Source organism: Felis catus, chromosome A3 (assembly GCF_018350175.1).
Source record: "Felis catus isolate Fca126 chromosome A3, F.catus_Fca126_mat1.0, whole genome shotgun sequence".
NCBI lineage: Eukaryota > Metazoa > Chordata > Mammalia > Carnivora > Felidae > Felis > Felis catus.
The window spans coordinates 27,058,791-27,071,242 of NC_058370.1; the positions used below are offsets into that span (position 1 = coordinate 27,058,791).

Consider the following 12,452-nt stretch of genomic DNA (forward strand, 5'->3'; position numbering starts at 1 on the left):
ACCAACAGGGTTCGGCAGAAGTGATGCTATGTGTCTTCCGAGGCTAGATCGTGAGAGTGCAATACCCTTTCTTCTTGTTCTCTTGGAGTGCTCTCTTGGGACCCGCCCACCAGGCTCTGAGGGAGCCCAAACTAGCCCACACAGAAAGACCACCCGGGCATGCCACAAAAGAAGGATGTCCCGTTGACAGAGCAGGCCGGCTCGGCCAGCTGACAGCCAGCGTCAACCACCGGAGTGAAAACACCTCCAGAACATTCTGGCCACTGCCTCTGGAGTATTCCCAGCCGAGACCTCAAACATTCTCGAACAGAGGCAAACAGTAACCGCTGTGCCCTGCCTGAATTCCCGACCCACAGAATTGGCGAGCAGAATAAAATGGCTGCTTTGTGCCACTACGTTTTGGGGGGGTTTGGAAGGTAGCAACGGTAACCGGAACACCAGAGGACTTGCGTGGACCAGTGGAAGGTGGTGCTGATTCTGTGGAGCCCGGGCTTTTTTTTTTTTTTTTTTTTTTTTGGGGACAGAGAGAGACAGAGCATGAACGGGGGCGGGGCAGAGAGAGAGGGAGACACAGAATCGGAAACAGGCTCCAGGCTCCGAGCCATCAGCCCAGAGCCCGACGCGGGGCTCGAACTCACGGACCGCGAGATCGTGACCTGGCTGAAGTCGGACGCTTAACTGACTGCACCACCCAGGCACCCCATGGAGCCCGGGCTTTAAGAGCATCACGTGTCCCTAACCATCCCCCTGCCCCCTCGGCAGTCTCTGACTTCTGCCAAGAGACAAAAATGCCCTCAGTGCCCGCAGCTCCCAGAACAAGGAGACACATGGAATCACTTTGAACCCAACTCTTGTGGGTTGAGTCACGTCTCCTCTGAATTCGTTATGTTGGAGCCCTAACTTCAGAATGTGAGGGTATTTGGAGATAGGAATTTTAAAGAGGTACCGAAGTTAAAATGAGGTCATTGGGAAAGGCCTTAACCCAAGCTGACGGGCGTGTCTGTAAGCAGAGGAAATCTGGACATACAAAGAGACACCAGGGACGTGCATGCAGAAAGGAAAGAACATGTGAGGACGTAGCAGGAAGGTGGCTTTGCAAGCCAAAGAGAGACGCAACAGGAGAGACCAATCCTGCCAACATCTTGGACTTGGAGCCTCCGGAACTGTGAGAAAATACAGTTTTCTGTTGTTTAAGCCACTGAGTCTGTAGTATTTTGTCACGGCAGCCTGTGATGTTGTGATCTATACTAAGAAATCTACCTATTTGGCTCCTGGCACAGAGCCTCTGAAACCCTTGGAATTTCCTGAAGTGGTGAGAGCCACAAAGGTGTCTCTTGTTATGTCGATGATGTGATTTTTTTTTTTTGGACCCCATCTTGGGACGGGTTGCCCAGAGAACAAACCACAGGATTAGAGGGTTGGACTTCCAGTTCCCACACACCCCGCCCCCAACCCCATCCCACTCCTGGGGAGGGAGAGGGGGCCCCCCGGAGGTTGAATCAATCCCCAGTGGCCAATGATTTCACCTATCATGGCTATGTAATGAAGCCTCCATAAACCACCAGAAGGACAGGGTTCGGAGAGCTGCTGGACTGGTGAGCACGTGGAGATGTGATGACAGCAATGCCCGGACAGGACATGGCAGCTCTATGCCTTTCCCCATGCTTTCTTCCATCAGGCTCTTCCTGAGTTATGTCCTTTTATAAGAAACTGGTAATCCAGTGAGTAAGTGGGTTTCCCGAGTTCCGTGAGGTGTGCTGGTAAATTGATCAAACTCAAGGAAGGGGTCGTGGGATCCTCCGACTTAGAGCCAGTCCGTCAAAAGTGCAGGTAACAACCTGGGCTTGGCCTTGGGGGGGGGGGTCTTAAAGTAGGGGGCGGGGCAGTCTCGCAGGACCGAACCCTTAACCTGTGGAAGCTGACGCTATTTCCAAGTACACAGTGTCCGAATTGAGTTGAATTTTCATACACCCACCTGGCGTCCAGGGAATTGTTTAGTGGGTCCAGGAACCTAAAAGACGCCCCAGAAAACCAAAGTACTAACCCGCAGTCCGGAACTAAACCTGGCTGATCCCGGCAGAGCCTCAGCCAACCCACAAGCCCATGAAAGTAGAAATAAATGCTCAACGTTGTGAGTCACCAAGTTTTGGGGGTTGTTACACAGCATTACTGCAGGCGAAAAAACTGACGAGTTTACCATCTGATTTGTTTGCCTTGGCCGAGGGGCTGGGTCAGAACAATGAGGTCAAAATGTACTGCTGACCATTTCTGTAGCTAACACCCCATGAGCCTCCAGCTGGCTGTGTCCGTATCAGTCCTGCCCAGCTGGCTGGGGGATCTGGAGGGCAGGGCTCCTGTCGGCTCCGTCTCTGGATCCCTAGCATCGCTCATGCTAAGGCAGTGGCTAATACAATGGGTCTCTCATACCACACAGAGCCCAGGACCAGGCAGTTGCCTTTCAGATAAAAACCAAATCGATGTGCAAGACTCCCCATACTCTGGCCCCAACACACTCCCCAAGCTCCATCTTTCCCTGCTTTCCCCCACATGTGTCCCTTCGGTAGGGGCAGCAGGGCCTACAAAGCCCCGTGTGAGTCTCCTACTCCCCCACCCGTCCTAGTCCAGATCTTCCTTCTCTTCTGTGTGATAGCCCAGCGGGCTTCCTTTATTTCCTCTATCATGCCGTGGTCCTCACTACCACAGGGCCTTTGCACATACTTTTCTCTGCCTAGAATGCTGTTCTACCACCCCTGTTACCTAGTTATGAGTCACCTTCCATATCTCAAGTCTGAGGACACTTCCTCAGGGAAGCCGCCTCCGACTTCTCTAGATGAGTGCAGTTTCCCTCTGTTGGTCAGTTCAACCAGGTACCGCCTCTTCTTAGCATTCATTTGCACTATAACTTATTAAAGTGGCCGTCTGGCTAATGTCTGTCTCCCCATTGCAGCATGTCAGATTCATAAGGACCCGGAATTCATGACACTTGAATGAGGTCTCATTCGCTCTGTACCCCCCTGGCACACAGTGGACGCGAATAACGATTTGGTGATTGAATAAATATTGTTGCCCTGACTGCCCTGTTAAATGCCTCCAATGGCATCGAGGGTGTCCATGGAGATGTGCTGTTCGGGTCTCTCTTTGAGAGAACCTGCTGTAAGGTGGGTGGTATGACCACTTCCTGCCACTGCTCTTTCAGAAGTGCTGCAGTGCTCGCACGCTGAGGCTACTGTCCCCCAGGGCTGCTCCCTGCTGAGGACGGAGCACAGGGGTGTTATTAGGGAGGAGTCCCTTTCGGCCAACACAGGACTCCCCTAATGGATATTTTTTGCTCTGGGGCTCCCCACTGGCCCGGCCGAGACTGTCACAAAGATGCTGCGCGGCTGTCGACCTCTCGCTTCTCGGCTCCAAATTCACCCTCCAGTACCTGCTCTGCCATAATGATCTGGACTCGGCATTTCCTCCTTCACGGTGAGACGCTAAGCTTTTTGCCAGGAGAGGGTGCTGGAGGGGACATTTCAGGAGGAAAGGCTTCCCTTTCTGGTTCTGGGATGTGTGTGTGTGTGTGTGTGTGTGTGTGCACGTGCACGGCCGTGTGATTAGTCAGCAGTGCGTGAGGATGCCCGGCGATGATCTGCCACAGCCATGAGCTCAGTGTTCACAGTCTCTCAGCACCTTGCAGCCCTCGGGCCTAAGGACCATCTTCTTGCAACGCTCCTAATGCGGATACCACACGCTCCAAGTCTCACATCTGCAAAGGTGCCCCAATCCCACCTGCCCACCAGCCTCGGCTCCCTCGGGCCTCCGAGGGTTGCTTCTTGCCCACCCCCTGACCATGGACCAGCTCTGGTCCGGGTGACCCAGCAAAGTTCCTTGCGCTGCCGTGGGCTTCAACCACACCTGCTCCAATGAGGTCTAAACCCCAGCTTGGGGAAGGCACTCCACTTCCAAGTTCAACCCTCCCTGGGTGCTCTCCGTAGGATAGCTGTCACTGCTCTCTTTACATCTTTGTAGAGTCGCTTGCTTGCTTATGCTGACGACTTCCTATTAAACAGCGCCATTTACAACAGCACAGTAGAGTCTGAGGCTCTCCCTCCCCTGCCCTCCTTCCTCCCTCCCCTCCTCCCACAGAGCTCAGACCTGCACCACTGCGCCGCTGTCTGAGGGTTCTCGACACCTGCTCCCGCTCCCTCTCTTCTCTATCCTTCACAGACATCAGCCCCTTAACTCTCCACGTTTAATTCCTTCTTGGCATTTGCTTCTCGGAGGTCTTCATACTTAGAATAAAACCCTATGGGGGCGCCTGGCTGGCTTCCCCCAGGCAAGTCAGTAGAGCACATGACTTGATCTCAGGGTCGTGAGTTCAAGCCCCATGGTGGGCACGGAGAAATAAATAAATAAATAAATAAATAAATAAGAAAGACTAAAACCCCGTGAGGCCCCGTGTAATCTGCTCTCTGCCCCAAGCCCAACCCTGTTCCCCAGCACACACCTTCCTGCTATTCTCTAAGTCATTCCGCTATAGCCCCTGTGGCCTCTGTGAGGTCCCCCACACGGACCAGAATCCCACCTCGGAGTCTTTGCCCTTGCTCTTCTGTCTTTTTATTTTATTTTTTTAAGATTTTATTTTGGGGGCGTTTGGGCGGCGCGGTCAGTTAAGCGTCCAACTTCGGCTCAGGTCACGATCTCACAGTTCATGGGTTCGAGCCCCGTGTCGGGCTCTGTGCTGACAGCTCAGAGCCTGGAGCCTGCTTTGGATTCTGCGTCTCCCCCTCTCTGCCCCTCCCCTACTCATGCTCTGTCTCTCTCTCTCTCTCTCTCAGAAATAAACAAACATTAAAAAAAATTTTTTTAAGATTTTAAGTGATCTCTACACCCAACGTGGGGCTCGAACTCACAACCCCGAGATCAAGAGTCACACGCTCCACTGACTGAGCCAGTCAAGTGCCCCGCTTTTCTGCCTTTGATACAAGGTTTGTTCCCTCGTGTCATTCAGACCTCTTCTCAGATGCCACCTCCTCTAAAAGGCCTCTACCTACCACCTCCAGTCTCCTTTTAACTCTGCCCTTTACCCTACTCTGTTTTGTTTCTTCATTTCTGCGTGACATACTGTATGTTATACTTACACATTCATTTTTGTGTCTCCCAATGCTGCCACTATGCGGCCAGAGACTTCGTCTTATGCACTGTTGGGCCCCCATGGCCTGGGTTAATACCTGGCACACAGTAGGTGCTCGATAAATATTTGTTAATTGACTGAATAAAGGAGTGTATTTGCCTTTGCTCAAGCCACTCCCTCCACCTGGAAAACCTTCCCTTCCCCTTCCTCTCTTTCCTACTACCACATACCTGTTAAGACTAAGCCCTAGTCCCTACTCTTCCATGAAGCCCTCCCTGACTACCTGGGCTCTGGGCCCCCGGAAGGTGGCTTATTCCTGTCCTTCCCTCACTACACTGCTTGATTTTAGATGTAATGAAGGGTTTGTGGCAAGTAAAGAGGTGGAGATTGAAGGCAGAAGAGAACAGGCCAGCTTTATTGGGATTAAGAGGAGGAAAGGGCCGTCCACAGGCCCTGGGCCAGGGTGGAGCTGCAGGGACAGCAGCCAGGATGCCATGTCACTTCTTCCACTCCTTCTTCTCATAGTCCCACCGGGAGGCCAGCCCTTGCACGGGGTTGCCCTTCATGTCTAGGATGCGCTGGAGCTGCTGGGCCTTCCACTCATCCGTCAGGGTGACGGGCTTCTTAGGGAACACTGCGGGGAAGGCACGGGTGGGGACAAAGGCATTTTAGATGCCTCGAGGTGTGCATCAGGGAAGGTCTGGGGGCAGAGCTCCCTACACAGCTCATACCTTACTTCCTGGTCCATTTGTCCCTGAGGCTGACCCGGCCTGCCTGAGTCACTGGTACTTTCTACCCCAGTGTGTGGTAAAGAAGGAAAATATCTTTATGGGCCCCTATTAGCCCCAAACACTGGGCTAGGATAAATTTTTTCCCAAAGGCTCTCTCATTTCATCCTCAAGCCAAGCGGGAATTCACATCACACTCTCGCAGAAGAAGAAAGAAGGTGAGGCCATCAGAGGTGAGGTCAGCTGGCACAGAGACGGCCAGCTCTTCCCCAACATCCCCTCCCTTCTTCCAGAGTAGTGCCTCTCCAACCCGAGTGGGCAGCAGAATCACTCTGGAGAGCTTGTTAAAACACAGATCGCTGGGCTCCACCCTCAAAGTGTCTGACTTGGTAGATCCAGACTGGGGCTGAGAATGTGCATTTCTAAAAGTTCCCAAGTGATGGTGTTGGTCCAGGGTCTCACACTCTGAGAATCACTCTTCAGTAGTAATAGACAGCTGGGCATGTGACGGCCTTGCTGAAAACTACATTTCCCAGCTTCCCTTGTGGCTAGACCCAGTCATGTGATCGCTTCTAGCCAACGGGTGGTGAGCAGAAGTGGCGTGCGCAACTTCTGGACCTTAAAGAGGTCTCTCTTCTCTCTTCTTGGGTGGAATGTAGGCTTTAATGGCTGGAGCTGGGGCAGCCACCTTATCAAGAAGAAAGCTTCACGTTAAGGATGGCAGAGCAGTATGACAGAAGGAGCCTGACACTGCAGTCTCGATACTCCCCCAGGCCTTTTTTGTGAGAGAGGAACAAAACCTGTATCTTGTTTAAGCTCTTGTATGTTGGTGACTCTTTGTTACAGAAAAATCCATGGCTAATAACAGCAATCAGTAACATTACCATTCATGATTATGTGCCAGACGCTGGCTTTGGCTCTCTCATTAAATCCTCACAAACCCTGTGATGTGGGCACTATTCTTTTCATTTTACAGACAAGGGAATTGAGGTCCAGAGAGGCAGAGCCCCTACATCCCAACCGAGGCAGCCGTGCTCTGCCCTTCACCCTACACCTCTTTGGGGGACTTTTCAAACCTCTTCAGACGAGTGCCTTATAAGAGCTTGGCTGGTGGCTCTGACCACAAGGGCGTGGCCCCGGGCGGTAGCGAGGGGGGAGGGGTGTTGCCACTCACCATAGATCCGCTGCCACCAAATCATCAGAGCTGTGAATCCAAAAAAGAAGAAGACGCAGCCCATCACTGTCTTCCACTCATTGGAGCGACGGTTCATCTCCGCGAAGGTCTCATGGAACTGGAGCCGGTACACTGGAGGCAGATGAGGGGTGAGGAGGTAGGGGTCTCGGGCGCATGGATTCCGAGGACCCTGGACCAAGTCTTGGCCTCAGGGATTCCCAGCCGCCCCCTCCCTGAAGCAGGTGTTGTCCATTCAGCAAATTCTTACTGAACATCGACCGTATGCAAAGCATGGCCAGAAGCAGGCTCCAAATGTGAGTCCTTGGGGGGCACCTCTGGTGGGCAGGACTTGGGATTGCACATCCCTCCGGTTTCCCCGGGGCCAGGCCCCTGCTCTCCCACCCACCTGCCTCTCTGCTCCTTACCCCCACACCACTCAGAGATGCCCACATTTTCCTGCTCCTACATCCCTCCCCATGCTATTCCCACTACCAGGCAGCACCCTCGTCCTTATCACTCAAGGCCAGCCAGGATGTGCCCTCCTCTGAAAGGCCCGCCAGGATTCCATGTCTCTCTCCTTCCGGTCCTCACAACCCCTTGGACACACACACCTCGCCCTAGCCGCCAAATTCATATTACAGTTATCTGGGTTTGTGTCAGTTCCCCCACTGGCCTGAGAGCACCCTGAGGGCAGGAACCATCTGGGTGATTCACTCCTGTATCCCCAGCATCACCTCGCATCTGACTGTGCACAAACAGTTGAATGAATAAGAGAATAGATGAACAAAGGGATAAACTTCACCCCTCAGGTATGAGTTCAGGCGTTCAGGGCTTTCTGGCTGTCTCGAGTGGGGGCCCTTCTTTTCAAAGTCACCCCCCCCAGCCCGCTCTCTCCAGCCAGCTCCCCCCTCCCCCTGATACCTACAGGCCACCTTCTCGTCGTGGGTCAGCTGGGTCCAGCTGCCCTTCTCTTTCTCCTTCAGGGCCCGCTGCTCAGCGTTGAGCTCTGTGCAGAAGGGTTCATCGGGCATGGGGTAGGAGCGCTGGGCATGGTAGTTAGTGTAGGGGGGCATCTTCTCCTTGCTGTGGGCTGCAGGTACAACAGAAGGGCTACATTCAGGCTGCACCTGGGACATCCCAGCTCTAACCACAATATTAAAAAGGAGGGCTGCACCGGGGCGTCTGGGTGGCTCAGTTGGTTAAGCATCCCACTTCGGCTCAGGTCATGATCTCATGGCTCGCCAGTTCGAGCCCCGCATCGGGCTTTCCGCGGTCGCCACGGAGCCCGCTTCGGCTCCTCTGTTTCCACCCCTGCCCCCTCTCTGCCCCTCCCCTGCTTGCTCTCCCTCTCTCTCAAAAATAAATAAACATTAAAAAAAAAAAAAGAGGGCTGCATTTATTGAGCACTTACTGTGTGCCAGGAGCCACTCTAAGGCCTTCAGGTGAATTGACTCATTTACTCCGCGTACTCTGAGCCAGGCGAGACTGTTATCTGTCTACTTTACAGACAGAGAAACTGAACAGCTAAGTGACTTGCCGTAACTCACAGAGCGAAAAGGAGCAAGGCAGCCCCTCTGGGTTCAAACCTTGTGCTCCCTGGGAAGAGGTGAGGTGAGGAGGGCATGGCAGGCAAAGGCAACGGTGGGACGAAGGCTGAGTGAGATGAGCCTGACGTGGCGGATGTACTCCTGCTCTGCAAACTGTAAAGCGCCATCCGCGTGCCTTTGACCACCGGTCAAGGGCACGGCTTTGCAGTCAGCTGCGTTTGAACTCCAGTTCCGCCCACCCCAGCTCCAGCGAGCCCCTTGACCTCACTGTGCTTCAGTGCCCTCATCTGGAAAGCGGGGACAGTAAGCTCCCGCCGCACGCTGTCGTGGGCAGCCTCAAGATAATATACTTGAAAGGGTTAGCGCGCGCCTAGCAGCAGACGCTCGGTCAATTCCACTGCTAGAGGGCCGTTTTACGACTGGCTTCCTTCCTAGAAGCTTTCTCTGGTGGCTAAGCGTCAAGGGCTCCATGTGGGTGTCCAGGGTGTCCAGAGCAAGGCTGGGCACCAGGAGGGTCTCGATCAAGCTTCTGTTTATTGTCACCAGAGGTGCCCACATGGAGGGCATTGGTACCACCTTGCCAGGACAGTTCTGGAACTGCTTTGGGCTCTTTTAATACCTAGGCCTCCGGGCCTCAGTTTGTTCATCTGAAAAATGGAGATAACAGCCCAGCATCCACCTCACACAGTTGTTATGAAGACTGAGTGTTTTAGTCTGTGTGAAATGTTGATCACACCTTGGGGCACATAGTAAGGGCTCAGTGAACATTATCCGTTATTCTCCGGAGGGTCAAGAAGGCCCTTCTGCTATGTGGCTGAAGTCTCTCCTGCTTTAGGCCTCTTTTTTTTCTGAATAGGGTCTGGAAAGGAGGTCCAAGGTCCCATAAGCACACTCCACCTCAGGACACAAAGGCCCTAGGAGCCCAAGGTGTGGGGGTGTCAGGCCCCGAGGAAGCTTGGGGTGGAAGGGGACCCTGTCAAATGTGAGCTCCAGATCCTGGAGCATCCAGGCCCAAGGGGTGGGATTGTGGAAAACAGTCTAGGGCAGACCCAGGGCAGCTGGCAAGCAGGAGCCCACCCCTAGCCTTGGAGTTGGACAGGGGTGGGGTGTGCGGGTCTTACCAGCGCTTCCCGGGCTGTGCATCTGCCGCATCCTGGGTCCTCCTTTCCTCAGCACCAAGCTCCAGACAGCTCTGAAGAACATCTGTGTGTGTGTGTGTGTGTGTGTGTGTGTGTGTGTGAGTCCTGCCCCACATTGCCCTCTGCCCCTACCCTCAGGGCCCAGATACAGAAACCCTTTTTCACAGGTGGTGGTGGGGTCCGCCTGTGGATTTCAAGGTCACCCTCATGCCCCTGACCCTTCTACTTTTGTCTGCGATCCTGGTGGGGGGAGATGGGGGTCCTAGACACTTGGATGCCCCCTCGGGAGACCTCAGTGAACCATCTGAGAAGTGGGAGGAGGCCTAACTCCCGGAGGCAGGGTCCCAGCGGTTTGGCGCTGTGGGCCAGGGTTCTGGTCCCAGCTCCAGCTCAGCCAGGCCAAGTTGGGAAACCTCCCTGGGCTGTTTGCTCTCCCTCCCTGAGAAAACTGGGTGGGAGTCCAGGTAGGGAGGGAGCAGGGCCTGGGGCTACCTCTCTTCCTCACAGGGCCATCTGCCAAGGTCTCTGCACAGACGGTCTGGCCCCCACCCCTTCCTCCCTAATTGGCTGCCTACGTGCTCACAAAGCCTGCTCTGCGGTGGATCTGGTGGGGGAAGGGGACAGGCTGAGCCCAAGCCCCCACCCCCCAGGGAAGTCTCAGAGTCTGGCTCCCATGGGGGTGGGGAGGGGCTTTAGAGGAGGACAAGGACCAAAGTGGGTCAGAGGGAGGAAGAGGAGCACACGTTTTGGGGAGAGGAAGGGGGTATCTCACTTCTGGAAAGAAAAAGTACCCCCCCCTTTCCCGCATCTGGGGAGAGAGAGGGGCACCCAATAGAGAGGAGGGGGTGTACCATGTGTGGTGAGAGGGGGCCCCCGCATCTGGGAAGGAAGGGCTCCTGTCTGTAAGTGGGGAGCCCCACATTTGAAGAGAGGGAAGAAGTCATCTACATTTGGGGAAAGAGATGGCGCCCCACATTCGGAGAGAGGGTAATTCCCAAGGAGTCCTCAACTCTCTGCTGCCAGGACCCGCCCCCCCTCCCCCAACCATCCCCCGCTCCTGACCCTACTCGACGGCAGGGACCACACGGATCCTCACCGGTGGCGAAAGCAGGGGTCCAAGCCGCCGCATCCCTCACCCGCCAGCCTTGGGCAGCCAGGCTCTCCCACCCACTCACTCACCTCCCTGCTCAGCGCAGCGAGCTAGGTCAGCCCAACAAGTAACGGAGAATGGGCGGCAGAGGGACCAGAGCGCGGGCGCCCGCCCCCAGGCCCGCCCTACAGCCTTTCCCAAGGCCAACCCCTGCGTGGGAACGTCCTGCCTCAGCGGGGCGTGGGAGCGCCCAGCCCGCGTCCCTGGAGACACCCGGGCCCCCCAGCCCGGGGAGGGGGGCCGCAGAGTGAGTCCCCGCCTCGATTTCCCCGCCCCCGGGGGTCCTGCCTCTGGAGACAGCTGACAGCGCCCAGGACCCAGCTGGCGGGCTGTCCTGGGCCGGCCCAGCCCTCTGACTCTGGTAGTCCCAGGAGCTGAATCACCCTCCCTCCGCACCTTTGTTCATTGCCTTCTTTGCACTTGGAATGCTCTCTTAGTGACTTTGCCCAGACCCAGTCTTGCCAACTTTCCAGCCCAGGCTCAATGCTTCCTGCTCCAGCAAGCCCACAAACATCTAGAATCTGGGAGCTGGTCTGTGGTGTACCTACCACCCTGCTTCCATGCTGCCAGATACCCTGTGGGGGTGAATAAAAGCCTCCCTCTGGTGTTCAAATCTTAGCTGTGTGGCCCTTAACAAGTGGCCTAACCTCTTAGGCCTCCTAGGACGAACCTCTGAGTTCCTGTATTAGGTTCTAGAAAAGGGAGCTAATGATAGTACCTACCTGACATGGCTGTTGTAAAGGTTAGATAAGTCAACAGAAAAGCATCAGGTACATTTACTCAAGAACGATTTATTAAGGGGGAGCCTGGGTGGCTCAGTTGATCAAGCGTCCAACTTTGGCTCAGGTCATGATCTCATGGGTTGTTGAGTTCTAGTTCCAGGTTGGGCTCTGCCCTGACAGCTCTGGGCCTGCTTCGGATTCTGTGTCCCCCTCTCTCTCTCTGCCCCTCTCCTGCTCACGCTGTCTCTCTCTCTCTTTCTCTCTCTCTCTCTCTCTCTCTCAAAAATAAATAAATACGCAGTTAGGGGAAAAAAGAATTATTTATGAAGATCTATTACAGCTGGCATTTATTGAGGGCCCCAAGGTAAATGCTTGGGGATATGGAGCCAAACAAATCCAAAAACAGTCCCTGGCCTTTTAGGGCTCACAATCTAGTTCCAAGCAGAAAGTCTTGTGCAAAGGCCCAGAGGCAGAAAAACACAGGTGTATTCAAAGAACAGAGAGAGGCCATCTTGGCCAGAGTGTGACAGGTAGAGGGGAGAGTTGGAGAGGGGCTAGACTCCCAAGTAGGACCTCAGAGGCCATGCTATGGATCTTAGATTTTATTTTAAAGATGGGAAGCCACCAGAGGTAAGTAGGGGAGTGATATTGTTAAATGGAGTGGAGCATGAGTTTAGGAAATGTGGCGTGGGATTGTTAGAATACTAATGGTGGACTGATGAATGAAAACTGGGGATCCCTTCTGTGGCCTGGGATCAGAGCTTTCTATGTCTCTCGGCTCTGGGCCTATGAAATGTGTCCAGTGCCCACCCATCCATCAGGGTTCCTCTAGCCAGTGAGGCCACAGGGACCTGCTCTAGCCAGTGTCTGGAGGGA

The 12,452-nt window shown here is 54.4% G+C and overlaps 1 protein-coding gene across 5 annotated transcripts; it reads right to left on the reverse strand.

The window, feature by feature from the left end:
* Positions 1-5,503: 5,503 nt before the first annotated feature.
* COX4I2 (cytochrome c oxidase subunit 4I2) lies at positions 5,504-11,034 on the reverse strand. Of its 5 annotated transcripts, none has more exons than XM_019826688.3 (6): positions 10,801-10,906; positions 9,687-9,768; positions 8,430-8,514; positions 7,944-8,108; positions 7,019-7,150; positions 5,504-5,750 (listed from the first exon to the last, which is right to left on the reverse strand). In XM_019826688.3, exons 4-6 carry the CDS (start codon positions 8,089-8,091, stop codon positions 5,614-5,616), a joined length of 417 nt encoding a protein of 138 aa, XP_019682247.1. In that variant the 5' UTR covers positions 8,092-8,108; positions 8,430-8,514; positions 9,687-9,768; positions 10,801-10,906; the 3' UTR covers positions 5,504-5,613. The 5 variants fall into 5 exon arrangements, 4 of the variants coding, with proteins under 4 accessions (XP_019682247.1, XP_019682245.1, XP_003983688.2 ...); XM_019826686.3 differs by having other exon boundaries at positions 8,430-8,517; XR_006595257.1 differs by lacking the exon at positions 8,430-8,514 and adding an exon at positions 5,848-6,532 and having other exon boundaries at positions 10,801-10,917.
* Between the last annotated feature and the right edge of the window lie 1,418 nt (positions 11,035-12,452).

Bases quoted from the DNA above. Each gene is read 5' to 3' on its own strand.
- COX4I2 (XM_019826684.3), bottom strand. From the start codon at position 10,833: ATGCGGCGGCTTGGACCCCTGCTTTCGCCACCG. The intron at 9,769-10,800 runs GTGAGGATCCGT...ACACACACACAG, and splicing joins GACCCCTGCTTTCGCCACCG to ATGTTCTTCAGAGCTGTCTG. The intron at 5,751-7,018 runs GTGAGTGGCAAC...CCTTCCCCGCAG, and splicing joins TTGGTGGCAGCGGATCTATG to TGTTCCCTAAGAAGCCCGTC.